Source organism: Ailuropoda melanoleuca, chromosome 15 (assembly GCF_002007445.2).
Source record: "Ailuropoda melanoleuca isolate Jingjing chromosome 15, ASM200744v2, whole genome shotgun sequence".
Classification (NCBI taxonomy): domain Eukaryota; kingdom Metazoa; phylum Chordata; class Mammalia; order Carnivora; family Ursidae; genus Ailuropoda; species Ailuropoda melanoleuca.
In genome coordinates this window covers 83,805,345-83,832,049 of record NC_048232.1, presented here as the reverse complement: position 1 = coordinate 83,832,049, position 26,705 = coordinate 83,805,345, and the positions used below count along the sequence as shown (strand labels likewise).

The window sequence follows — 26,705 nt, the reverse complement described above, 5'->3', positions numbered from 1 at the left end:
GCCCCCAACCGGCGCCCCCCAGGAGGCTGACGGGGCAGCCCAGCCCTGCCCGCGTGCCTGCGTGTGCGCCCCCGAGTCCCGGCACAGCGGCTGCGAGAGCCGGGGCCTGCGGGCCGTGCCCCGCGGCTTCCCCAACGACACCCAGCTCCTGGACCTGAGGCGGAACCACTTCCCCTCGGTACCCGGTGCGGCCTTCCCGGGCCTGGGCCGGCTGCTGTCGCTGCACCTGCAGCACTGCGGCATCACGGAGCTGGAGGCTGGCGCCCTGGCGGGGCTGGATAGCCTGATCTACCTCTACCTCTCCGACAACCAGCTCTCCGGCCTCAGCGCCGCTGCCTTGGAGGGGGCCCCCCGCCTGGGCTACCTGTACCTGGAGCGCAACCGCTTCCTGCAAGTGCCCGGGGCCGCCCTGCGCGCCCTGCCCAGCCTCTTTTCCCTGCACCTGCAGAACAACGCGGTGGACCGCCTGGAACCTGGGGACCTGACAGGCCTGCGAGCCTTGCGCTGGCTCTACCTGAGCGGCAACCGCATCACCCAGGTGTCCCCTGGGGCAATAGGCCCAGCTCCGGAGCTGGAGAAGCTGCACCTGGACAGGAACCAGCTGCAAGGGGTGCCCACTGGGGCCTTAGAGGGGCTGCCTGCCCTCTTGGAGCTGCAGCTCTCGGGGAACCCGCTCAAAACCCTGCCAGATGGGGCCTTCCGGCCCGTGGGCCGCTCCCTGCAGCACCTCTTCCTTAACAGCAGTGGCCTGGAGCAGGTGGGCACCGCAGCTTAGGGGTGGGGGAGGCAGCAGGAGGCCCCTTGCAGCAGGCACTCACTCAACAAACACTGCTGCCCCCACAGTCAGGCCTGAGGCTGGGCTTGGTGCCCCTGGGATAAGCCAGAGAATATGCCTGCCCCCAGGGAGCTCAGGTGTGGTGACAGACCAGGTGGATTCCAGTGCCACACGGAGCGGCTGGCCAGGGAGAGTACTGCCAGAGCACGGAAGAAGGAGGAAGTGGATCCATGGGGTTCTTGTGCACGTTGAGGGTGGGGCCGGAGCCACCAAGGGGATTTGCCATTATGCGGGCATGTTCAGGCATAGCAGAAAGAACCATGAACTGGGAGTCCAGGTGAAGGTGCTTTGGGATCAGACCAACCAGGGTTTCCATCCCCGCACTGCCCTTTCTGCCTGGGCCACCTTGGGCTCTCTACTTCCCTTCTGCATGGGGCTACCACCCAGGCCTAGGGGTGAGACGGGCCTGGCAGGAGCTCACACCAAGGCTTGGCATCTCCTTGCAGATTTCTCCCAGGGCCTTTTCCGGCCTGGGGCCCTGGCTCCAGAGCCTGCACCTGCAGAAGAACCAGCTGCGGGCCATGCCTGCCTTGCCCCATCTCAGCCAGCTGGAGCTCATCGACCTCAGCGGCAATCCCCTCCACTGTGACTGCCAGCTGCTCCCGCTGCACAGGTGGGTGACTTCACCAGGACTCTCAGCTGGGGACCCACCAGCTGTCAGTCAAGCCCCACACTCTCCCCAGGGCACCACGCTGTGCCAGCTGAGCATCTTTGGAGGGGAGGGTCCTGCCAGAACCGGCTACTGTGCCTGAGGGAGCCAAAGTACATGGGGCTTGGGGTGGACTTCTCTGGGCCTGGATTCCCTCACCTGTAACATGGGAATGCGATTCTCCCAGCCTGGTGGGTGGGACCTAATAAATATTTGTGGGCTCTTCATTAATTTCATAAGAAAGTAACAGCAACCCTAGAGTCTGGCAGAGCTGGGCTCCAATCCTGCTCTGTGACTGACTAACTTTGGGCCCCATGACTTCTCTGTGCCATTCCCTCATCTGTAAAGGGGATGGAAGGAACTGTATCCACTTCATGGGGGTTCTTTGTGAGGATGACACGGTCAGCTCACATATATAGGTTGATTTGAACAGTGTCTGGAACACCATAAGCTCCCTGCAACTATTTATTACTATTACTACCCCCTTTATACAGAAAAAAGATCTGAGGATTTGAAGTGACTCACTCTGAGTCCCCTAACTGGTGAGGGGCTGCGCCAGGATTCCCTCCAGATCCGCCCTCACCCACAGGCTCCACTGTCCCCCAGTTCCCAAGGACCTCCTTGCTCCCCTCAGGAAGGCTCAGCACAGTGGGTTCCCTGAACTCTCCTCTCCTCAGATGGCTCATGGGGCTGAACCTGCGTGTGGGGGCCACCTGTGCCACCCCTCCCAGTGCCCATGGTCAGAGGGTGAAGGCTGCAACTGCTGTCTTTGAAACCTGCCCGGGCTGGGCTGCCAGGAAGGCCAAGCGGATGTCTGCCCCCAGGCCCAGTGCCAGGAGAACCCCCATGAAGGGACGGCGGTGGACAGCAGACAAGGTTGGCCTGGGGGCAGGTTTCGGGGAGGCCTCGGTGGGTGGGTCAGGTTCCAAAGAGCCCAAGGTAGCAGGGATCTGACTTCTCTTGGTCCTAATTCACGTGGTTCCAGATCTGGACAATGACTGTTGCTTCCATTCCGTAATATCTGTCCCTGCTCTTCACTTCCTCCACCTCTGGCTGGGCCCAGGTGGGTTTGTGAGGAAATGACTACACCCCTCATCCTGTGGGACAGTGGCCTTTCCGAGAAGCCACAGAATACCTGGACCCAACGTCTTCCTAAAAGCCATGCTGCCGTTACTGTATTTGCTGGATCATTGTTGATTCCACCCCTTCCTGGCCTCAAGGGCCTGACTCTGGCCCTGGGACGGAAAGAGCAGAGGCGCAGGCGCTGTTGCTGCCGCCTCCCGCTGCTCGTCAGCCACACGCTGGCCCCTGCTCTGTGTTGTTCCGTCACCCGCCTGACATTTATGTTCGCGTACTTGAGCCCTCGGTTGTAGCAAAATTGTGCAGCACACAGTGAAGGGCGAGCAGGATATGGGAGCCCTTGCATGTGGGAACCCCTGCTGTGTGGCGAGGGCACAGGGAGGGTCTTTAGGAGAGAGGCCAGTCCTGAGAAGGAAAATGAGAACAGAAGGGGGGTCCTGGTAAGACAGAGGGCTCAGCCTGCCTCTGGACTGGCAGTCGCAGGACTTGGAGGCCTGGGGACCATGAGATGGTGTATTAGCTCCCAGGGGCTGCTGTAAAAAAGTACCACAAATGGGGAGGCTTTGGACGACAGATATATATATTTTTTAATATTTTATTTATTTATTTGACAGAGATAGAGACAGCCAGCGAGAGAGGGGACACAAGCAGGGGGAGTGGGAGAGGAAGAAGCAGGCTCACAGCGGAGGAGCCTGATGTAGGGCTTGATCCCATAACGCCGGGATCACGCCCTGAGCCGAAGGCAGATGCTTAACCGCTGTGCCACCCAGGCGCCCCTGGACGACAGATATTTTTGTCTCACTGTTCTCAGAAGTTAGAGATCAAGGTGTTCACAGGGCTGTGCTCCCTCTGGAGCTGTAGGGAAGATCCTTCTGAGCCCCTTCCAGCTTCCGGTGGCCCCGAATGGTCCGTGGCTTGTGGTCACACAACTGTAGTCTCTGCCTGACTTCACTGGTGTCTCCCCGTCCCTTCACATCTTCCTGCTGGACTGGAGTCCAAATTCCCCTTCTAGAAGGATATGAGTCATATTGGATTAGGCCCCACACTAATGACCTTGTTCTAACTTGATTACCTCTGTGAAGACCCTATTTCCAAGTAAGGTCTCATTCTGAGGTATATCTTCTTTGGGGGGGGACACAGTTCTCTTCATAAGCGTTGTCAGGGAGGCTGGGAGGAAGGAACCCTTAGAAAGACCCCAGGCTGAGGGTGATCAGTTGTGCCTTAGAGGTCAGATATGGAACTAGCATTCATGACAACGGCATTAATCTCTGCAGACTGTGGCGCAGAGATTAATGATTTCCTGCCAGGTGGCGCAGAGATTAATGTGACTTCCTGCCAGGTGGCCTGTTGAAGAGCGTCAGTGCCCTCCCCCTGCAGCAGCCCTGGGGAGCTCATGCAAATGCTGAGCTTGGTGTGGCTGCAGCAGGTCTGATGGCTCCAGCCGCAGGTCCGGGCTTTCGTTAAAAGGGAAGACCCTGCATCCTGACTCCTGCCCGTGTTAATGGTGGCTGCAGCAGGAATTGGTACATCTGAGACCATTCCACCCAGCCACCCTTTCAGACATGGAGATTGTCCACCAAATGCTAGCCCTGGAGCTATAGGTCTTACATTCTTGTCGAAAGTGGCAGTTTAGTTTCCTCCCAGGAATACAAAGGAATTGAAAGATAGGAGCCCTGGGAGGCCTGGCTGGCTGAACTGGTAGAGCGTGTGACTTTTTTTGAGCATGAGACTATTAATCTCAACTCCATGTTGGGCATGGAGCCTACTTAAAAAAGAGAAAAAAAAAAAAGGAAAAAGAGAAAGAGAAGGACCCTGACCTTGAGGATCACACAGGGCCCTGAGCCCTGTTCTGGGCCTGCTCATCTTGCTCACGGCCACAGCTGGACCATGCATGCATCACCCTTTTGAGGCCCAACCTCTAGCATGCTGTCTGGCATGTGGAAAATGCTACAGAAAGGACACTGAATGAATGAATGAATGAGAGTACTTACTGGTGGTAATATAGCAGACCACCCTGGGTTTAATCCCCCTGCTGTCATTTAACGGCTGTGAATTTAAGCAAACAAGTTACTGAACTCTGATAAGCCTTTTTCTCCCCCATAATATGAAGTCAAGGTGTACCTCAGGGTTCCTGTGAAGATGGACTGTGTAAACGTGTGTTTACCCTCATGCCCGGCGGATGAGGCTGTTACAGATGGCAGTTCCCTCGCTTCCCCCGCCCCTGGAGCAGAGCAGAGTGTCTAGACTGGGGAACAGTAAAAGAAAGGTGTGTGCATTTGCACTTGGTCTAATCTACACTGGGGAGCCACTGCAGGTCATGGAGCAGGAGGCACGGGGAGTAGAAACAGTTCTTCAGGTCTCACAGCCAGCAGCCCCCCCACTGCTGGACTCCAGGGTCTCCGGTTCTCCCCAAGGGCAAGTGAGGTACAGAGTTGGTCCTGTGCCTGGAGTGAAAACCTCTCAGAAGCCCACATTTCCATCTGTGATGAATCAAGTGGATCTTTCGGCCCCAGCAGCACAAGTCACGTATTTTCAGGTCACACTCATTGAGGGGTTAGTACCAGGCTCCTGCAGCAGACAAGGTACAGGCTCGGCCTCTGGGGAGCTCAGAGTCTTGCAGGAGAGGAACAGCAGAAACATAAATAAGAGTAACCCAGCGTGTGGTTGCTATGGAGATGGGGCGCTCAAATGCGGACATTTATTCTTTGTGCTCATGTGTGAACCCAGCTTTCATAATTGATCCTATGAGGTGACAGATGAGAATACACTCCGGTCTAAGAGACAGAAATCGGACAAATGACTTCAGAAGTCTGGGGTGGCCAGTCGCGGGCTAGAATGGCAGCTGGCCTGTCAGCCAACTCTGCCATCCTTATCACCGCACATGCAGGCATCACTTCATTAAGGAAGAAGGAACTGAAGGTACAGTGCCATTCAAGTCCAGTTTTCCCAGAAGCTCCACAGTCAGAGATGGACCCCCGAACCACAAGGGGTGTGGGGAGGAGGCACCAGCTTCAGCTGGGAGCAGGAGCCTCCAGAGTTCCACGGGGACACCGTGAGCCCAAATGCATACCCAGGCCATCTTTCTCCCCTGGGGGCTGAGGCTACTGACCTGTCATCACCCAGGTCTGGGGTGTGTGCGTGAACGACAGCGGGGGAAGGAATGGCCCCTGTCGTTGATCTTCACTGTGTTCCAAATCTAGTGACTTTTTGGGGGAATTCAGGCTGCACCAACCAGCCACTTTCTGGGCCTGGTTTCTACACCATGTGGGGCTTTCTAGTGCCTTTAGCAAAGGAGTGGGCATCAAGTTCTCTATAGAAGAAATGACTGGAAATCAGCTTCCCTTGGGCTGGTCACCCCATCTCTGGATAACACCAAATAGCCCAGGTCCTGAGCAATTGCTCGGCCAGCACCCTACCCAGCAAGCACGGGCAGTGGCAGCCTGACGGACCAGCTTGGAGAATGTAGCTGGACACCCACAGCAGCACAGCTGCACCCCCTAAAGGACGACATGGGGACCCACCTGCAGTACGTCTCCACCCAAAGACAAGAAATAAAGGTCAGCCTGCCTCCACCGTACATTCCAAGAAGAGTTATTGAAGAGATGCAGAGAGGAGACCGCTTCCAAGGAGATTAACTGGGAAAAATAAAAGCAACTGAAATTTGGGCAGATACTAGGGGAGCTTCTAGAACATAATTTCAGAAAGGAGGATGGACAGTAAAGGACAGCCAGCCAGGAACCATGTCCTGTTATCCTCTTCTCTCTTCCTCCTCCAGGGGCTCCCTTAGGGCCACCTCAGCCAGCAGGGCTGACCACTCCCCTGCCCCATGACTCTCGGGCAGGGCCGCATCTGACCTGGTTAACATGGAGAAGTGGGGGTGGTGGTGGTAAAAGGACAGGTCCTAGCTAAGCTGGGCTCAGAGTAGGTTAGGCGCAAAGCTGGTGTTGGTCTCCTGCCTAGCTGGGGCCTCCTCATAGCACGGGCCGGCTCGCCTTCCAGTCCTGCTGCCTCTGCAGTCCCCTCTGCCACCAAGCCTCCCCAGGTGGTGCAACAGGAGCAGACCCCACCTCCACTCCACTGTTCCTTTTGGGAAATGAGGGGTCAGTACTCTTGCCAACAGAGAAAACAGGTTAGGGCCGCCTCACAAGTCACCAGAACCTTCCTCGTTGTCACTGCTGCTTAGCTGCCTGCCAGAGGTGGATGCCTGCATGGGGTTCCCTGCCCTCCCCAGGCTGCTGGGAGGAGCACAGCGCCGTCCCCAGAGGGGAGAGGCTGCTCTACTTGGCTGCTTTCAGGCACCCACCACACCACTCACCACCAACCGCAGCTGCCTCCCCCTCAGAGAGCTGCTCCAGGCCTTTATTATAGGACTTGCTTGGACACACGCACATGCACGGACTTGTCATGCACTGTGCCTGGGGGCAGCCCTCTACCCCACGGCAGGTGCGGGGTATGTGGGTGTGGGCAGAGGTTACTATGAGGAAGAGCTTTGGGAACTGTAGCTGGAGAAGGAGTCGCTCACAGACAAATCTGGAGGCCTCGGGCAGCCCCAGTCACACAGGCCTCGCCAGAGGTCCTTTGGTGCCCGGCCCTCACAGCACCTGCCAGAACTTAGGCAGAAAGGCTCAGTCTCTGAACTAAAGCGGTGGGGGGGGGGGTAGCAACAGAGGAGCCCCGGGCTGGTAGTGGGGAAGGCTCAGTTGTCTGTCTCCTGTTTGATGTTCTCAATGGCAACAGGCAGCTCCGGACTCGGGGCTTTGTCAGGCGTGGCCATGTCTAGATGTTCTTCCTTCACGCGCACAGCAATGACTAAAGAGGAAGGGAAGGAAGCGGGGAGGGTGGGAGAACAGAGTGAGTATAGGTGAAACTCTGGGAAGGGCAGGGGGCTCTGGCTCCCTATGAATGGGAGCCCTTGGGATGTGGCGGGGAGGGGGGAATGGCACCCTTCCCCCGGGGGGGGGGGGGGCGGCAGAGATGCAAAGGGCCCAGCTGGAGATGTGTGGCTCCGTCGAATTTGGGGTGGGCGTTTGGGAAGCTCTCCCGGCCCAGTGGTCCAAGAAGGACTGCCTGGTGCCCAGAAAAGTCCCTTCACACTGGACTCTCCTCTTTTGTGCCCAGGTGGGGAAGGAGAAGGGCCGCCTCTGAGCACTGCAGCAGGCTGGCCCTGGCTTGACCCCGCCCGAGAGGCTCTTACTCTCTTCAGGAACAGGATCCGACGAGACCTTCTCTGTGCCGGCCGGCAGGTCATCCTCCAGCAGGGCCTTCTTGGACCCCTGTCTGAGGGGCCGGGTCTTGGTCGGTGGTATTCTTTTCCCTTTGAATAAAAACAGAATGAAACCCAGCACAGGGCTATCTCCATGGGAGGCTCGAAGGCTGGGGGTCTAGCGGTGAGCAGAGGGGCAGGTGCCGATGTGGGGGAACAGAGTGTGAACTCTGACACTGCCCCTCAGGGCTGTATGCCCGAGCCTCAGAGAGCTCCTCTCCAGGAGGGGTAACTAGCAGCTGCTCCCACCCCCCACTGGGTGTGCTTCCTGAGCTTCCTTCCTTTCTTCACCTGTGGAGTGACTTTCCCAGCCCCACCACTATAGACAGCACAGGGTCTTCCCACATGATCAACTCCATACCCTCACACGACCCTGATCCTGCCCAGGGACTGCATCTGCTTCCCCCTTGTCCTATTTCCGGACAACCTCTTCTCTGTGTGGTGCCACCTCACGGAGACCATCTTGCTGCCACAGGCCGGCAGCTCTAAAGGACGGCTTTACCCCCCTCCCTCCCCACCCCACCTGCCGTCCCCTCAGGCTGAGCACGCACATGGCTGAGGATCTGTTCAGAGTGGGACCCCGCCTAAGAAAATGATATCGAAGCTCCCACCCGAGGGCCCCAAGAGAGGAATGACAGGCTTGAGGAGAAACTGCCACCCCCCCAAATATCTTACTTTCAAACAGCAGTTGTGCACTGCCGATGGGGCCGATGGGGTTGGGCTGACTTCTGACCACAGGCCAGCAGGGATAGGATCCCTCCCCCTTTTCTCTCTTATAAATACCATCTTTTGCCTTTTTTCCTCGGGATCCTGAAGAGACTGAAGGCTCCCTATTTGTGCTTGCGTCCCTTAAGACACAGGCTGACAGGCCCGTTGGGGCCGAAGGGCAAAAGAGAGGAGATGGAGGGACCATGAAGAGCACTACCTATGAGATGACCCCCCGCCCCCGAGGCCCAGCTGATCCCAGTCCCACACCAGCCCAGCCGCTTGAGAGAAACACTTACTTTTCTTCCCAAACTGCTTCTTTTTCTTCTTTGTGGCCTCTTTGGCCTTCAGAGGTGTGGTTGGCTCTGTTGTTGAAAGATGAGGGGAAGAGGTAAGAAGAGTTTGAAGAGGACACAGTATAGGCACATCCCGAGACCCCCTGCCCACATTTCACTAGCCTCCCTTACACACAGGACACCCCAAGAAGGAAAGCCAAAGTTGGGCAATGAGAATGGGGGACGGACTAGAGAGCAGCTGTCCCTCCTTCCCACCCTCGTCACCGGGGCTGCTCCGAGGGGCCTGGGTGGTTTACCTGGGCACGAGCATATGACAGAGTGGGCAAGATCAAGGAAGGCGCTCTGCAGGCCAGAGGGAGAGGGAGACAGACGAAGTCAGGAGTGGGAGGTGGGGACACGAGGGCCACTCTTTCATTAGAAGTGGTCCAGGAGACTTCTCGGTCTCATGCCAAAGAATGAGGTAGGCATGGGGCAGGGGGAGTGGTTGGCAGGAAGGAAAAAGAAAAAAGAAAAGTCAAAAGGCCCTTGGGGCCACGAGAGCCCAGACCTGCGGCCACAGGTGGCTGGAGCTGGTAGCCGGTGAGCTCACACCAGCCGACGGGGTAGATGTCTGGGGACTCGCAGTCCACCCACTGGTCATACTCGCTGTCCCAGCCATCGAAGTGGATGCTGAGAAGCCTGTGCACCACCCGCTTCACTGTGGCCACGCAGATGAGCCGGGGTTCCATCAGGTCCACGGCCTCCAGCTTCATGCCCACCTTGAAGCCATGGTTGGGGCAGTCCTGGGGAGGGGGACGACGCAGTGACCATGGCAGCCAGATCCCTGCCCCAGTGGGGCTGAACCGGGGAGACGGAGTGGGCCGGGAATGCCTGTGGGGAAGGGTCCCCTAACAGTGATCCCACTGCCCTGTTCCCAACACCAGCCCCTCCGGGAAAGGGAGCAAGCTGGACTGTTTGGCAGAAGCCCTGTGGCAGAGTCTGGGACTTGTACCCTGAAGTGGCTGGTCTCCGCAGTACAAACTCAAGGAAGGAGAAGGGGGTGGGAATTAACACCGCCGACAGTGGCAGGGCTGCCCCAGGCCCCGCGCCTCCTCACTCTCCTCACCATGTTAAAGAGTCTCGACGGGGCTGCTTTCGACTTGGTCTTCTCCAAGTAGGTATCCCAGCAGAAAGTGTGTGCCTCGTAGCCTGGTGGGGCAGAAACACAGATGTGGAGGGAAAGGAGGGGAGGCGGGAGGGAGTCTAGGAGAGGAGCACAGACCAAACGGGCACCTGTAGCTGGGTCAGGACCCAGCCTGGAGTCTCCCCAGCAGCCTTCTTCCCTCCTCCCCAGGCTGGTATCTGCTCTAGGACCCTGGTCCTATCATATAGGTTGCTCACTGCCTAAAGGAAGAAGTGGGAGCTCTGCTCACCACGACACCCATCAGCCACGGAGCCAAGTCAGCCCAGTGTAAAGGCTGGTGGTGCTGACTAGGCTGGCTCTGATAGCTCTCCAATCCACTCTGAGACTCCAAGCCCCCGGGTCTGGCCTGGCCAGGAATCTGGGCCTGTGGGCACACTCTGCCCTTTCCCACTGTGAGGACCGTCTTACCTTTTGGGGGTGTGAGCTCAATGTCATTCTTTTGGCAGAAGGTGGCTGGGAAGATGGCATGGGAGGAGGCATGATAACAGAACCAATCTGAGCCATCTGTGGAGGGCCCCCCATCCACACAGATCATCAGGTAGCCGTCTAGGAGAACCTAGTGGGGGGGGCAGGTAGATACCATGGTATCATGAGCTGCACCCCCCCATCCCAGGGTAAGGTGGCTATGGCTGGGACACAAGGTGGATGGTTCCGACTGGAGTTAGATCTCAGCCTTCCCTGCACTTCTGCTTCCAAGTACTCACCACCCCGGAACCATTCTTGTGAGGTTCTTTACCTTCCTCACTAGACAGCAAATGCTGTTCCCACAGGGACTAAATCTGTCTTTTTCCAGTGTTTTGGGTGGTTAGCACATGGGACCTGCCTGGAGAAGACTGGCTAGATGCACAAATCAGCATGTCCCTGGGGGCGGGGGGCGACCAAGGTGGAGTCGTGAGCTGCTCAGGCTGCAGCAATAACAGAGGCGGTGTGCAGCGAAGTCAGCACAGCTACGGCTCTGGGCTAGGAGGGCTAGGAGGGCTAGGAGGGCGTGTGGCAGAGGGAAGCCCCCGGGGAGGCTGACAGGGCGGGGCCTACACCTGACACAGGACCAGGCTCAGGCCAGGTGTTCAATAAGCACCTCTCCAACGTGCCTCAGGCCTGACACGAAAGCAGGTTCTGAGCAAGGAGCAGGTTAACACCCCTACTTACGGAAGTGTGGCACTCCCGGAGCAGCCAGAGTGGGGAAGGGAGGATGGACGGGGAGTGCAGGGCTCTGCGCCACCTCGCCACCTCCCAGAAAGCCACCTTAAGAGGCTGCAGGGCCAGGCCCAGGCTCACCTTGCAGATGGTTGCCACGCAGATGTTGCCCAGATTCAGGGGGTCAATGGCTTCCAGTTTCATCCCCTCCTCAAACCAACCACCTTCCGTGTAGACAGCTCGAACCTTAAAGGAACGGGACAGCTGGGGAATCTGGGTGGCCCAGGTGGAGGGTGGGGGGAGCTGGCCTCATCCCATAGGCCTGGGAAGGAAACAGGGAGGGAAAGCAAAACCCCGGGGTCGTGAGGCCTGGAATGGGCCTATGGGCAAGATGAGGAGTGCCTGAGGGCTGTGCCTCACCTTCTTGAACAGGTAAGGAACAGCGTCACAGTAGATTTTCCGGAAGGTGGGATGGTGGGCCATGTCGCTGCGCCTCTCTTTTGGGGCGATGGCAGGGGGAGCAAGGGAGAGAAGGGAGTTGCAGGCTGCTCACAGGGCCATCCCCCTCCCCTCCCCAGAAATGTGGGGACTGCCCTACATGTGCTGTAATCTGTATCTCGGCACCCCGTGCCTCCCTGCCTAGACCAGAAGACAGAACACGTCAGGGGCTCTCTGTAGGAACTACTGAACCTCCACACACTTCCCACGTCATGTAGCCTCCAGGTGCAAATCGGTGAACCCTTAGGCACTGAGTGACCTTGGTCAAATACACAACCTCTCTGGACCTCGGTACCACCATGCACATGCTGGCGATGCTCACCCCCACCACACGGTGGTGGTGTGGGGTGAAGAGGTGCTCCTGTCCCGGTCCCAACAGCAGACCTGACAGCTTGATGCCGTGGCCGACTCGCCGTGACCAGCCCACTGGGTGGATCAGGGGGCTCCACATGTGGCACCAGAAGTCGTCATCACTGTCACCATCCTCATAGAGGAGCCGAAGGCGACCCCCGATTACTGTGTCCACCACGGCCATGCGGGTCCGGGACACCTGGGACTTGTCCACCACCTCCAGCCGCATGCCTTGCCGGAAGGGGTACTTCATGCTCTCCACCATCTGCAACACCAGAGCACAGGTCCGCTGTGGTCCTCGGGCTCCCCGCCCCACCTCCCTGTGTCATCTCTTACCGTGCCCAGCACGGAGTCAGGAAATGGGCAGGTGAGCCCTCCTGTCCCACCAGGTTCGACCCCAGCCCCCAATTCCCTAGGATGATGTGGAAAGACAGCACACAGCTTACAAGGTGGGCACCAAAATGCCAGCCAGTCAGTATGATGGGAAGTACAAAACCCATTTCAGACAAAGGAAACAGGTGTCCCAAAGGGCTCAAGGGACTTGCCTACACTCACCCAGATTCATTAGTGCCAGAGCTGGACCTTGAAACTGGTCCTAGTGTTCAGCCTTGTGCGCTTTCCTGCTGCCCTCCACCTCCTGGCTGATGGCACATACTACACTCATGGCCAGAGAGCTGAGGGCCCCGGGGCCTCCACGTGTCTAATTACAGCTGTGGACCCACTAGGCTGCAGCTCTGAATGGCTACCCCACTCTGACCCAGCAAGGGACAGTGACTGAGATGCCCACAAGCTGTTCTAGAGAGCCTTGATGACAGGCCACGGATGAGGGGGTAGGAGAGTCTTTCAGGTCACTGTGATCTCAGTGCTGTCCTGCCTGGGGCAGGGAAATGGGAACAGTGAGCTCTGTAGGGCTTTCCAGCCCAGGGAAAACCAGCCCCAGCCTAGGCACGGTGGGGACTAAGCCGTGCTATTTTTTTTTTTTTTTTAAGATTTATTTATTTGTCAGAGAGAAGGAAAGAGAGCGTGCACATGCACAAGCAAGGGGAGCAGCAGGCAGAGGGAGAAGCAGGTTCCCTGCTGAGCAAGGAGCCGGTTGTGGGACTAGATCCCAGGACTCTGGGATCCTTAACCGACTGAGCCACCCAGGCGTTGCTAAGCCATGCTATTTCAAAGCCCACCAGGATGGGGAGCATCTCCAAGGTCACAAAGCAGCTACCAGACAAAGCTGATAAGAGTCCTACACCACAGTCAGACATCAGCTCAAAACTGACTGCCCGATGGCCCATTTAGGAGAAAGACACAGGGTGAGGCCTGGGTTGGGGTCCCTCTAGGCCACCTTCCCCTCCTAGCCTTTCCTGACTCATTCCTTTCTTTTACGAACACCCAGGGCAGCCCACAGCCCAACACTACTTTTGTGGCCTCTGTTCAGTCACACCCAGAACCTGAGCTCCACAGGGGTAGAAGCCAGGTTTGGGAGGACTCATTTCTACTGTCTCAGCTCCAAGCACAGAACTAGGAACAGAGTTAGTGCTCAATCAATGTTTTTTCTCACCTGACAAACACATAGTACACCCCTGACCTTGGCTGATGGGTCATTCATTCAAAACATTTTACTCAGCACTTATCACATTGTAGGCATCAAAGGAACTAGACTGGATTTGGATTAGAGCTTCCTTCACAAACCTACCCCCCTTTACCCTCCCTACCCCCAATCCTCAAAGGCAGCTGCTTTTGTATCCACTGCAGGACTGGGTACGTGACAGTGAGTCATCGTGTGCTTGCTGACTGGTTCACACCGAACCAGAATCAAGCTTTTTTTTTTTTTTTTTAAAGTAGGCCCCATGCAGAGTGTAGAGCCCAACTCGGGGCTTGAACTCACGACCCTGAGATCAAGACCTCAGCTGAGATCAAGAGTTGGACGCTTGGGGCGCCTGGGTGGCACAGTCGTTAGGCGTCTGCCTTCGGCTCAGGGTGTGATCCCGGCGTTACGGATCGAGCCCCACATCAGGCTCCTCCGCTGTGAGCCTGCTTCTTCCTCTCCTACTTCCCCTGCTTGTGTTCCCTCTCGCTGGCTGTCTCTATCTGTCAAATTAATAAATAAAATCTTAAAAAAAAACTGGAGGTATCACAATCCCAGAATTCAAGATATACTACAAAGCTGTATTAATCAAAAGAGTATGATATTGGTACAGAAACAGATACAGAGATCAATGGAACAGAATAGAGAGCCTGGAAATAAACCTACAATTATATGGCCAGTTAATCCTCAACAAATGAGGCAAGAATATGCAACAGGGAGAAGAGAGTCTCTTCAACAAATGATGTTGGGAAAACTGGACAGCTACCTACAAAGGACTGAAACTGGANGCCCCAGAATCAAGCTCATTTTAATTTAAGCAGTGGAGAGGTCGGCTTGATGACGCTGGTGGCCTGCACCACCCACAATCACCTGCCTTCGCTTCAGACAAGTCCTGGCTGAGGACGAGTGAGCACTCGTTTTCAACGGCTGAATCTGTCCACTGTGCAAGGTGCTATGAGTGCAGGAGAGAGAGCTTACAGGTTTGTTGGAGAGTATGGGCCGCCTGGGTGGCTCAGTCGGTGAAGCATCTGCCTTCGGATCAGGTAACGATCTCAGGGTTCTGGGATCGAGCCCTGTGTCGGACTCCCTGCTCAACAGGGAGTTTGCTTCTCCCTATCCCCCCTGCTTGTGCTCTATCAGGATCGCCTCAAATAAATAAAATCTTAAAAAAAAAAAAAAAGTATAGGGGCGCCTGGGTGGCTCAGTCGTTAAGCGTCTGCCTTCGGCTCAGGGCATGATCCCGGCGATCTGGGATCGAGCCCCGCATCGGGCTCCCTGCTCTGCTGGGAGCCTGCTTCTTCCTCTCCCACTCCCCCTGCTTGTGTTCCCTCTCTCGCTGGCTGTCTCTCTCTGTCAAATAAATAAAAAAAATCTTAAAAAAAAAAAAAAAAAAGTATGAAAAGAAAAATCAGCAAAATACAGAGAAATAAAGAGCAAATGAACAGTACCCAGCAAGTTCAAATAAAGCAAAAATCATTTCTACTTTAGGGAAAAAAGCCAGGGAAAGCTTCCTTGAGGTGCTAGAACCATTCCTTTCCATAGGCCCACTCTCCACCAGCTAAGACTCCCGGTGGCAACCTCCTCACCAGGTGTCCGGTGCCTTGGATGAGATGGCCCCAGCTTCTAAACCATCCTTACTTTCCACTCTTGGCTTCCAGACCACCCCTACCCCACCCATCAGGGTAGAATTCAAAGGTCATTTTCTCCAAGAAGCCTTCCTTGACAGCTGCTCCCCTTCAGGCCACAGGACCAGTTCAACCATGTGCCACGGCTGCAGCTGCTCGGCATTCCCTGGTCGCTGCTGTGCCGCTTACAGAAGCAATGTGGAAAGCACACCTGTGCGCATGCAGGTCAGCAGTCCAGGCCCCCATGCGAGCGAGCCCCACAACAGAGGCTCTGGCGTACAGAAGTGGAAGAAACTTAGTCTCCACTATGTATCCTTGTATTCCCTTTGAATTTTTACCATGTGCATGATTCTTTAAGTTAAAGAACTAAATTTTATAAAATTAAAATTAAAAGCCACAGAGATAATTCGGAGGCACACCCCTGGTTCAGAACCCAGGCAATTTTATAATTATTCCAGAGCTAGAGGGGCGCCTGGGTAGCGCAGTTGTTAAGCGTCTGCCTTTGGCTCAGGGCGTGATCCCGGAGTTCTGGGATCGAGTCCCACATCGGGCTCCTCCGCTGGGAGCCTGCTTCTTCCTCTCCCACTCCCCTGCTGTGTTCCCTCTCTCGCTGGCTGTCTCTCTGTCACATAAATAAATAGAATCTTTAAAAAAAAAAAATATTATTCCTGAGCTAGACTTCATTTCCTCTGCCAGACCGGAGAATCCTGAACACAGGGTCTGTATTCCCATAGTTCCCTGTACACAAGTACCTAATAAAATCTATGGAATGAATGCTCCTGAAAAATGCTATGAGCAAAGGTAAGGCTCTGGAGGAGAAAACAGGAGACAAAGCAACGTGATTAACATGGCTGGATCAGAGTCTGGGTTGGCACGGCTAGTCTGCCAGCTAAAGACTGGCAAGCAAGGGAGTCTTTGAGAAATGAGTGGCATGGACAGAGAAAATGGAAGAGGGGCAGGAAGGAGATCAGTTAAGAGACCCAAAGGGCTCACTGCCAGACCTTGATATGGAAATCCACGGGAAGTGTCCTGGAGCCCACCAACCGTTTCATGAGGTACCCCTTCCAGTCGGTGAACTTGGCATGGATGGCTGTGGAGACACAGCAGAATCCTGGTTATACAGACTGACAATGCTCCCACCAACAGGGGGTGCCAGAGAAACTTATTTCTGCGTCTTCAGGCCAGCCATCACATCTTACAAAACCCGCTGTACAACCTGGATCTGCCATGGGGGTTCTGAGACTGGGGAGGACAGGAAGAAGGCTGGCAAGTGGGGTCTGTTCTGGTCTAACCTAAGACAAAGGGTGCCCCTTCTACCAAGGGCTCTGCAGGAACCACGACAGGGAACGTTCTCATCAACTCACTCCGTGGGGGCACCAGGATCTTGCTGTTGATGGCACACCAGCCAATGGGGTGGACGTCCACCGTTCCCAGGTTGCACCAGAAGTCATGGCTGGCATCATTTTCAAAGCCTTCGTATCGGAGCAGCACCCGGTACCCTGAAAGAAGGAGGGCACCAGTGAGCAAGGGCGGGATGGGGAAAGGTATATTCTTAGGCCTTCTTTCTTCTCAAGCCTAAACTCGACTCTTATTCCAAGAACTCCTTCTGGGCAAGTGGGGTCCCTGTTGTCCACAAAGTCACAGCCAAAATAAACCCATGCCACGTACTTGGAAAGCAGTATGGCATAGCAGGAAGAATTAATTTTCTGCAGCCTGGTCATTCCTGGAAAAAGCCTTAAAAGGGGGAGTTTCCAAACTTGCCATGCTTTGCAGCCTCTTTGAAGCCAGGGAAGGTAGGAGAATCCCAAGAACAGACTGGCAGAAACTCCAGTGGGTGGACTTTTTGTTTGCTCTATGAAGCCAATTTCTGCCTGCGACACTGCCCATCTGTGTGATGTCACTCTCCGAACCTGGACCCTGCCTTGGCCAGAGGAGTACCCACCTGCGGCCTGGATGACAGAGGCGATCCAGTACACCCGGCTGGGGAGCACGGCGTCGCTGTTGAGCACCTCCACCTTCATCCCCTTCATCACATCTTCCCACTGGTCATACAGTGGGACCTGTGTGGGCATGAGAGCATTCAGGGGGACGGTGAGCAGCCTGAGTGGACAGGGGAGAGTGGCTGGCCTCATGAGCCGTTGCGTCCTTCTCTGCACCTCAGTGCATGTCACTCACGGCATGTGGCAAGCCAGGCATGGGACTAGGGATGAAGAGATGAGCAAGACGAGTCTATTGTCCCTGAAGAGCTGAGGCAGGACACTGGGGGTGGGGGAATGGGACGGGAGGGTGGGTTTAACAGCCAGACATCCAGTCAGCCAGCCAAGTGTTGATCTTTACAGGACCAGCTTCTCACTCTATCGTCCTGGGCATATCACACCCGTGCCAGTTTGTGCACCAGTGACAACACCCAACAGCGCCTGGTGCTCGCCATGTACCAGGGACTGTCCTTGGCACAAATACCACCTCTTTCAATCGTCACTCAAGCCTGGGCAGTAGTCTCCTAGCTATCACCATGCTGGTTCTCACACATTACTTCTGGTACATTCTTTCTCCACCTCTCCAACTAGTCTCCTCTTCAGATACTCGCCAGCAGCAGTGGACCCTTCCTGCTTGCCTTCCCCGTATCTAATCCTCGCTTTGCACCAACAGCACCTTGATTCTCTGGAGAAACTCACCCTTTTATTCATTCTCACCCTGGCTTAAGCTAATTGGGGTATCCCATTCCACCTCTCTGGCCAGAGAGTGGGTCTCTCAGAGAACCTAGAAATGTTTATGCTACCCAGGCACACAAGGGCTGGCTTGGCAGAGCTTATGAAATCAGGCATGCTGAATTCAAGTATGACATAACTCCCCTGCAGTGAAAACTCAGGGCAAAAGAGCTTCCCACTAGGAAGGCTGCACGCCTGCAGCAGCGATGCAGAGTCAAACTTCCCAACTTTCCACTGTCCACGGCACTGCCAGAGTTCAGCGGCTACCAGGAGGGGATTCTGGTCAGACGACTCCAAGAGTAAAGGGGCCTCCTCTTCCACTTCCTGGCTTGAAAGACCGAACAGGGGTGCTGCCCTAGGCGGCTCTCTGGCCCACAGACAAGACAGCGGGCAGCATCTCTGCTTGTCCTTCCACTCCAGGCCCAGCCACCCAGGGCCTCACTCTTCTGTGCTTCTCTGGGCAGAAGTGGGCTCCAGGAGGATTCCCATCTGCCTCCCATGGACCAGGGGGCCCAGGGCAGTTCAGAACAAGCTTTCAGTTGGAAAACACAGAACAACGGGGAAGAAAGAAGAAAAGGATTTCTCGGGGAAAAGAAAAAAAAAAAGGGAAAGGATTTCTTGTACAAAGTTCCATTATGTAAATAAGCAGAGTGAGGACCTCAGAGGGAAGCATGGTGCTAGAAGGCCTTGATGAGGCTTTGTAGGAGGATGCTGAAAAAAGGTAGACAGAAAGGTAACCGAGCGAGTGGCAAAGCTGGACTGCGCCCACCCAGACCTCACCACTGTTCTCTTCCTGGTGCTAATGCCCAGCCTGGAATGCCTGGGAAGCTGGCAGGTGAGAGGGGCGGCAAGCACCCGGGGTTCCCAGCTCTCCCCTCCCTCATCTCCAGGGCACTCACATGCTTGAAACAGCTGACAGGAGCAGCTTTGTAACTGTGATCCTTCAGGAACTTCCCCCAGTCGAAACCCAAGACCAGCGCTGCAGAAAGAGGAAGAGTTGAAAGTGGAAGAGTTGAAAGTCAGCAGCCCTGCTAGGAACCTGGCCCCCAGGAGCCTGTAGAAGCAGGTCCTTCCCCAGCCGGGCGGCCCCATACCTGCCCCACCAGTGGCCATTAGAACAGGGCTGGACCTTATCCAAAAGGTGACAGACTCTCAGAAGTGGAGGAAACATTCAAGGGAAATGTCTGATCTTTCTTCCCCAAAAAAGAGAAGGGAATCCAAAGACCTTTAGGCTTAAATTCCTTTGACCCCCCCCAACCTCTCATTGCTTATCTGAACAGATGGGAGGGGCACAGTCAGAAACTCAGACCACCTAGAGCAGAGTTGCTTAATGCTTATATGCTTAGAACCTGCTATACACACTCAGAGAAAGAGGTTCTTTCCTTATCCCACCACCCCTCTCCAAACCAGAGGGGGGTCTACACTGCCCAAGGGAAATAAAAGCCACAGGGCCAAAAGCAATACAAGAGAAAAGAAGCTAATTCTTGGCTTCTGAATTCCTGGCACTTAAGGAGTGACTAAAGGGATTTTCTGGGGTAATTTCCACATTACCTACCATTGGGGAAGATGGAATCCACAGTGAGCCTGGGCCAAGCTGCCCCGTCTTTCCCATTCCTGGCTCCTAGGCAGGGCCACCCCAGAACAGGCACCCCACTCCCACCGACCGCCAGCAGCTTCCTGAGCACCAGTGCCCTGCTGTCTTACCGTCTTGCCCTGTTGGTGTCCCATCTGCTAGCTGTCCTGTCCCTTGGGAGTGGAGGAAGGCTCCGATTTTGGCAGACCAGGCTGCCTTGTGCAGGACTTTGGCTTTCTTGGTTGGTGGTTTACCCTGAAGGGAGAACAGGTGTGTCGCCCAAAGGCTGAGACTGCCTAGGTTCAAATCCTGCTATTCATCCAGTTACTTAACCTCTCCAGTTTCATTTGTAAATCAAGTGGATAACAATAACAATCTTAACTCAGAGGGGGGTGGCAAGGATGAGAGTTTCGGTATTAGGCCCAGCACTCAGTAAGTGCTTAGCTATTGTTCAGGGAGGACTGGGGTCTGCGAGCTACAGCGCAGGAAGGGGCACTTGTTCTATCTTTTCTTTTAAGCCTTTGATTGCTCCAGGAAATTTTCCCTCCCGGCTTCAACTCTCAGCCATCTCCACCATCTCCTTCCTCCGGGGCTCCTACAGACTTACAGCAGAGAGTGGGCTTCAGAGGTCCGTAAACTGAGTCAGGAGGCAGTATTTTGTACACATACATGAATGTTTTGGAGCAAGTCTGTGGCTTTCACCAGGTGCTCCAAGGGGGCATCCCAAAAGGTGAAAGGCCACTAATGTGGTCTATAATTTGTAACTTAAGCACTGCTCAGAAAGGCCCAGAGAATTTTTATTTTTTTATTTTCATTTTTAGAGAGGGAAGGAGGGAAAGAGAGGGGGTGAATGAAGGTGGGGAGGGGACAGGAGAGGGAAAATCTTTTTTTTTTTTTGAGAGAGAATCTTAAGTAGATTCCACGCTCAGTGTGGAGCCTGACACGGGCACCATCTCACAACCCTGAGATCATGAACTGAACCGAAATCAAGAGTCAAATGCTTAACTGACTGAGCCACCCTGCCAGATAATTTATTTAAAAAGATGAGTGAAGTAAAAGTGTGAGTTTAAAGCCCACACAGACCTGAGGTCAAAGCCTGGCTCTTCAATTTCATTTGTATACCTCTGAGTAAGTTACTAAAAATGTTTGAGCCTTTAAAATTGGAATTTAAGGGGCACCTGGGAAGCGCAGTCAATGGAGCATGCAATTCTTGCTCTTGGGGTTTTAAGTTCAAGCCCCATGTTTGGTGTAGAAATTACTTTAGAAAAAAACCCTTAAATAAAATAGGAATTTTGGGGCGCCTGGGTGGCACAGCGGTTGGGCGTCTGCTTCGGCTCAGGGCGTGATCCCAGCATTGTGGGATCGAGCCCCACGTCAGGCTCCTCCGCTATGAGCCTGNACCTTAAATAAAATAGGAATTTTGGGGCGCCTGGGTGGCACAGCGGTTGGGCGTCTGCCTTCGGCTCAGGGCGTGATCCCAGCGTTGTGGGATCGAGCCCCACGTCAGGCTCCTCTGCTATGAGCCTGCTTCTTCCTCTCCCACTCCCCCTGCTTGTGTTCCCTCTCTCGCTGGCTGTCTCTATCTCTGTTGAATAAATAAATAAAATCTTTTTAAAAAAAATTAAAAAAAAATAAAATAGGAATTTTAAAAAATCATTTTTAAGAGATCATTGGTTGGACTCAGTCCAAATGCTTAGCAAGTACTCCCAAACTGTAGCTATTAACAATACTATTATTAGTTCACTGAGGAGAGAGATTTTTCCACACCCTGACTAAAATCTGCACTACAAGGGAAAAAACAAACAGCAATTATCTCACAAAAGTGAGAGATTAATTGTAGGAAGTACTAAGCAGAAGACCCAGCACATTGTGACTTTCAATAAATGTCAAAGCAGTGGGTCTCAAGCTTTGCTACGCATTACAGTCACCTGGGGGGGGAGTGTCTTTAAAGTCCCTATGTCCAGGTGGCACCTGGCTGGCTCAGTCGATGGAGTGTGTGCCTCTTAAGACTATTAATTTATTTGAGAGAGAATGAGCATGAGGCGAGGACGGGGAGGCAGACCTCTTGCAGGGAGCCTGGCACAGGGCTTGATCCCAGGACCCTGAGATCATGACCTGAGTTGAAGGCAGATACTTAACCAACTGAGCCACCCAGGCACCCCGAGTGTGTGACTGTTGATCTCGGGGTTATGAATTCGAACCCCACGTTGGGTATGTATATTTATATACATATATACAAATATACACATTTATATATATATAAATTTATTATATATAGAATTATATATATTAGATTTATAATTTATATATGTAAATACATATATATTTAAAAATATATATATAATAGTAAAAAATAAAGCCCAGGCCACAATCCATCCTAATTAAATCAGAACCTAGGAAGTAATTATTATTATTTTTTAAAAGCTTTTTTTTTTTTTTTTGGTAATCTCTACACCCAACATGGGGCTCGAACTCATAGCCTAAGATCAAGAGTCTCAGTATTTTAAACACTCTCCAGGTGATCCCAACGTGCAGGGAAGTTTGTGAACCAGTGTTGTGGATGGTGTCCATAGTTACCAGGAAACCACAAAGTCAGGCACCTGAGATCACAGTCCAGTTCCAGCTCTCCTGCTCTTCCAACAGAACTACCTTAGGTAAGTCATTCTTCCTCTCTGGACCTCAGCACACTTCTCAACTAATGTGTGGGTTAGACAACATATCTCTTTAAGAATCCTTCCATTTATAGGGGTGTCTGGGTGGCTCAGTCCATGGAATGTCCGACTCTTGATTTTGGCTCAGGTCATGATCTCAGGGTCATGAGACTGAGCCCCAAGTTGGGCTCCACGCTGGGTGTGGAGCCTGCTTAAGTAAGATTCTCTCTCTCCCACTCACTCTGCACGGCTCCCGATTGCTCTCTCTCTCTCTCTCTCAAAAAAAAGTAAGACTTTCTAAGGTGGCTGCCTGTGACATGGAGGCAGAGACAAGGTATCAACTTCCCAAACCTACACTGTGGTTGGTGAAACATATGCCTGTCTTCTAGCTTCCTTTCAGAGCATTTATAAGAGTATGGGGGGGGGGGGCAAAGACCAAGGTTATCAGACTCCCCCAAGGCTCTTGTTTAAAACATACTAAACACATCAGACTATGGAGGAGGTGAAGGTGGGGAATGAGAGCAGCTCTAGAAATCTGCAATTTAACAAGCTCCATAAATGGATTCCTCTGCCCTTTAAATTTCAGAGCACAATAAATAGCAGGAAACTTACAACCTCAGATGGCCACAAGCAAGCTCCTCCCCAGCCCTCTTGGCCTCTTGCCATCAGCCAGTTGTTTGCTCCTGCCTCTGCTCCCAGGACCCCAGAAGGGTCTTCCAAGTGACTGGCTCTCACCTGTAATCTGGCCAAGATACTGGCTTTCTTGGAGTTGGAGGAGTAGCTCCTGGAACAGGAAACGCTGCAGAATCTCTTAGTCTTGGAGAAGAAGGCTTCCCTTGTACCCACGATACCACACATCTCACAGACAGCTGGGAAGAGAACTTAGCACGTGACCCACCTAATATGATCACCCCAAATTAAACAAAATGATGGGCTCTTCAAAACCTGGAACGGTGCATTAACCAGGTGAGTCCCAGCCCCCAGTCAGACTGACATGACTGGAACAGGAGCAGGAAGTCTGTGTACAATTGAATCTGTTTTGTCTAAGATAAGCTGCCTGGCATCCCCTGGCTATATGTCAACAGTGGAGCTAAGGAAAATCCACAGGGCAACACGTGAGTGTTGGAAAGTCTGTAAAGAGGAAAACGAGAAGAAAAAAAGTGCCTACATACCTAACTTCTGTGGATTTTCTTCTCATCTATAGAGACAACTAGATCAGTGTTTCCATCCTGACATCATATTAGAATCACCTGAGGACCTTAAAAACTACCTAAGCCTGAGATTCTCATTAACTGGTCTATGGCGGGACATAGGCATCTGTAGTCTGTTAAAAGCTCCCCAGGTGATCCTAATGCACAGCCATGATAGAGAACCCCTGGACTCAATGGTCTCTAATGGTTCTAGTTCCGGAGTTCTAAGATTCTAAGAGAAAGGCTGGAAGAAGATAGAAGGGAGAAAGATTTAAAAAAAAGGGGGGGGAGGGGGAAGAGAAGACAGGTAGATGGAAAGGAAGAGTCAAGTGGCAGAGTATTAGATCACTCTTCTAAAAAGTGCAGGCACTAGGGGACAGGAGTATCCTCATAGACATCTAGCCCCTCCTTCTTCACGGACAGTCCATACACTGGGGCCCCTGACACAGGGATACAGCAGCTGTCCAAGTAGCACAGCTCGGAAACTAACTGGCTTCCAGATGCTCTATGGGGATTCTCATCAGTAATCCTCTCCCCAGGAAGTTATTTTATTCTGTATTTTCCACACCCCCCCCCCAACAAGCTATTTCTTGTCCTTTCCCGGATAGTAAATCAGAACATTTTAGGTGTCCTTCTCAACATCCAGGCTTAAAAATCAACCAGCTATTCACACAAATGTAAAAGCAGCACCACATTAATGACTGGCATCTAATGTGTGCCACATAAATATTAGTCGTATGAAAGACCAAAGGAAATCGCAATATGAAATCAGATTGCAGCAGAGGAAATGCCCCTTGGGGCTACTTGGGGCACTTCTGTCTCTTTCAGAGGCCCTTAGACATCAGATCAAGCAACTTTTACACCTGGACAGCTCTGCCCACATGGCCTATATCCCCCTCTTCCTCCATAGCCTCCTGAAACCACCCATCTTCAGGGGACACTCTGAAAGCACCTGGCTCAGAACCACTGCCATCCAAGGAGCGGGGAGTCCCAGGGCTGAGCAAATGCAGGGGGGAGGTGGGCAGCTCCCCTGCTTCCCGATCCTCATTTTCTGCTTCACTTGACTCCTCCAGATAGGAGCTGCTCTCGCTGCCTGCACTGCTGTTATAGCTCCGGAAACTGTCATAGCCACCAAAGAGCTCCAAGTCGTCCTCCTCTTCCTCTTCCTCTTCCATTCGTTCTGAAGATGGAGTCTCCTAGTGGAAGGATGACACAAACCAGGCAGGAAGAATCAGGTCTGACTTAGTGTATGGACAAGGATGCAGGTGTGCTGTCAACTCCCTTTTTAATTCTTGGTCAACACCTTTGGGCCAAGTGGCAGGCAGAATCAAATACCCCTTTTGCAAACATCAGGACCATTACTCTTGTTTATACAATTCTTAACTGCAACTCATCAGAATAGCTTAACAAGACAGAAAATATGTATTAGGAATTCACCGAGCTCCTCCTGTGGATTTGTAAATGATGACATTTTAACATGATTTACATAGAATACAATGATGTGAAAATACTCTTAAGTTATCTCATGAAGACTTTCTGGGGAAGATGTATATTAGAATATCATTCTTCCTCCCCCTTTAGCATATGTACACCAAAACAATCTCAATTCGGAAACAATTTCAGCCACAGAAAAGTTAATTTGGGACACAGACTGCCCTAAGGAGGATTTGGGAAACAGAAGACACAGTAGTTAGAACATAATTGGGATGTACCATAGCTCTGGACTCAGCTCCGATCCTAACTAGCTGTGGGTCTTTGTGCAAGTCATTTAACCACTCTGGGCCTCAACTTTCTCATCTATGAAATAAGAAAAGTAGTTAGTTCACAGGATGTGACATGTAAATGAGATATTGTGTGTCAGTCTAACTGGCACTTAGTAGAAAAGGTCCCAGATCAGGGCTCAAATACCATCTCTACTCCTGACTAGCTGTATGATCTGCAGCAAATCAGTCTCTTGGTGCATTAGTTCCCACATCTGTAAATGAGGATATCACCGCTTTCAGAAGCTTTGAGGGAGAAATAAGGATTAATACAAGTATAGCACTCAAAACAGTGACTTGCATGTAGCAAGTGTTCGATACATGTTGGCAATTATTACTGGTTAAAACCATGGGCTTTCAAACCAGATTTGCCTGAGTTTGAATCCTGGCTCCACCACTTAACTGTGATTTTGTGCAAGATATCAAACCTTGCTGCTCTCAGTTTCTTCATCAGTATAACGGAGATAATAGCAAGCTTTCTCTAGATGACTAGAATGAAGACTGAGATATAAAGCCTAGTTCTGTTTCCAGCAGTTCGTGACAGCTCTAAAAGCGTGAGCTATTATTCTTATTATCCTTTACCCTTATAGAATTTTTGAGCTATTCCATTTTACGTTTACAGCTACATACTCAAATGTACGACCGAATTTAAATACAAGGTGACCAGAAGCCAAATGACGCAAGGATGAGTGGGTGACAGGTTGTAGGAGAGTGGGGAAAGTTTTGGAGCCTGCAAGACTGAGTGTCCATCTCCTTCACTTTACAGCTGTGTGGCCTTCCTGGGGAGTCACCACCTGTCTGTAAGCCTCAGCTACTTTAACCATAACAACGAAACAGTGATACAGGATTGTTGTGAGTATACTGGGCGATAATGCACGTGAACGCTCCAGACACGTAGTTTTATGAAACTTTAATCCCCCCCACGTCCCACCAGGATGTCGCTGGTCTCCTAATCCCCAAAGAAACGACCACGAGAGAGGAAGGACAAAGGAGATTCAGGAGCTCTCAGATCCTAAACCCAGTTCCCTTTCCCCAGGCCAGGGAGCTCTTCCGCCCTGAACCACTCGCCGGACGTCGGCCCCAGCAGTATGGGCGCAAATGGCAACGCCAATCGCCTCTGGCCCTGCTCAGCCTAACTACCTTAGTTTATCCATCCTTCTATTCTCCACCCTCCAGGCGTCGCTAAAAGGCCTAAAAAACGGTCCCGCGTGCGAGGTTCTCGGGGTTCCCTTTCCCAGTCACGATAAATCCTCTCCCTCTCACCTCGACGCCCCGAGCTTTCTCCATGAGACCTAACACCGTTTCTTCAACCGTCACCAGGTGCAGGGAGCCATATTGGCCTCGCGGTTCTTCCTGAGCGCAGTAATTGGCCGTCTCCCAGAGCCGCGGGCCAATCACGCTGCAGGAAGGAGGCAAAGCCGGTTCTGCGCTCGCCCGCGCTCCTGCCCCTGGGGGCGGGGAAGCCGCGGAGGCTCTTGGGATTTGTAGTTCTCCTGTGGTTGAGCGTGGAAGCTGACGTTGCTATAGCGATGTGAAAATCCCTGGGCGCTGCCCCTGCCGCAGCGGAGGCAGACCTCATTTCTGTACACTGAACTCCTCCTCTCACCCCTACCCCATTCCTT

General features: G+C 53.1%; 2 protein-coding genes across 2 annotated transcripts in view; one reads left to right on the top strand and one right to left on the bottom strand.

Annotated features, from left to right (window-relative positions):
• The window catches only part of CHADL (chondroadherin like), an 11,383-nt gene extending 3,614 nt beyond the window's left edge, over positions 1 to 7,769 (top strand). The window contains exons 4-7 of the mRNA XM_034643860.1: positions 1 to 757; positions 1,282 to 1,448; positions 2,162 to 2,360; positions 7,683 to 7,769. The exon at positions 1 to 757 is cut by the window's left edge and continues 18 nt beyond it. Of these exons, the coding sequence (XP_034499751.1) occupies positions 1 to 757; positions 1,282 to 1,448; positions 2,162 to 2,360; positions 7,683 to 7,709 (1,150 nt within the window). The 3' untranslated portion in view covers positions 7,710 to 7,769. The remainder of the gene's footprint in view (positions 758 to 1,281; positions 1,449 to 2,161; positions 2,361 to 7,682) is intronic.
• Positions 4,276 to 26,477, bottom strand: L3MBTL2 (L3MBTL histone methyl-lysine binding protein 2). Its single transcript, XM_002927027.4, has 17 exons — positions 26,347 to 26,477; positions 24,276 to 24,519; positions 22,869 to 23,002; positions 19,614 to 19,737; positions 18,809 to 18,888; positions 17,144 to 17,261; positions 16,566 to 16,700; positions 16,203 to 16,291; positions 12,031 to 12,262; positions 11,569 to 11,645; positions 11,290 to 11,394; positions 10,420 to 10,567; positions 9,934 to 10,016; positions 9,376 to 9,610; positions 8,832 to 8,897; positions 7,759 to 7,878; positions 4,276 to 7,373 (listed from the first exon to the last, which is right to left on the bottom strand). Exons 1-17 carry the CDS (start codon positions 26,368 to 26,370, stop codon positions 7,261 to 7,263), a joined length of 2,127 nt encoding a protein of 708 aa, XP_002927073.1. The 5' UTR covers positions 26,371 to 26,477; the 3' UTR covers positions 4,276 to 7,260.
• Positions 26,478 to 26,705: the final 228 nt, after the last annotated feature.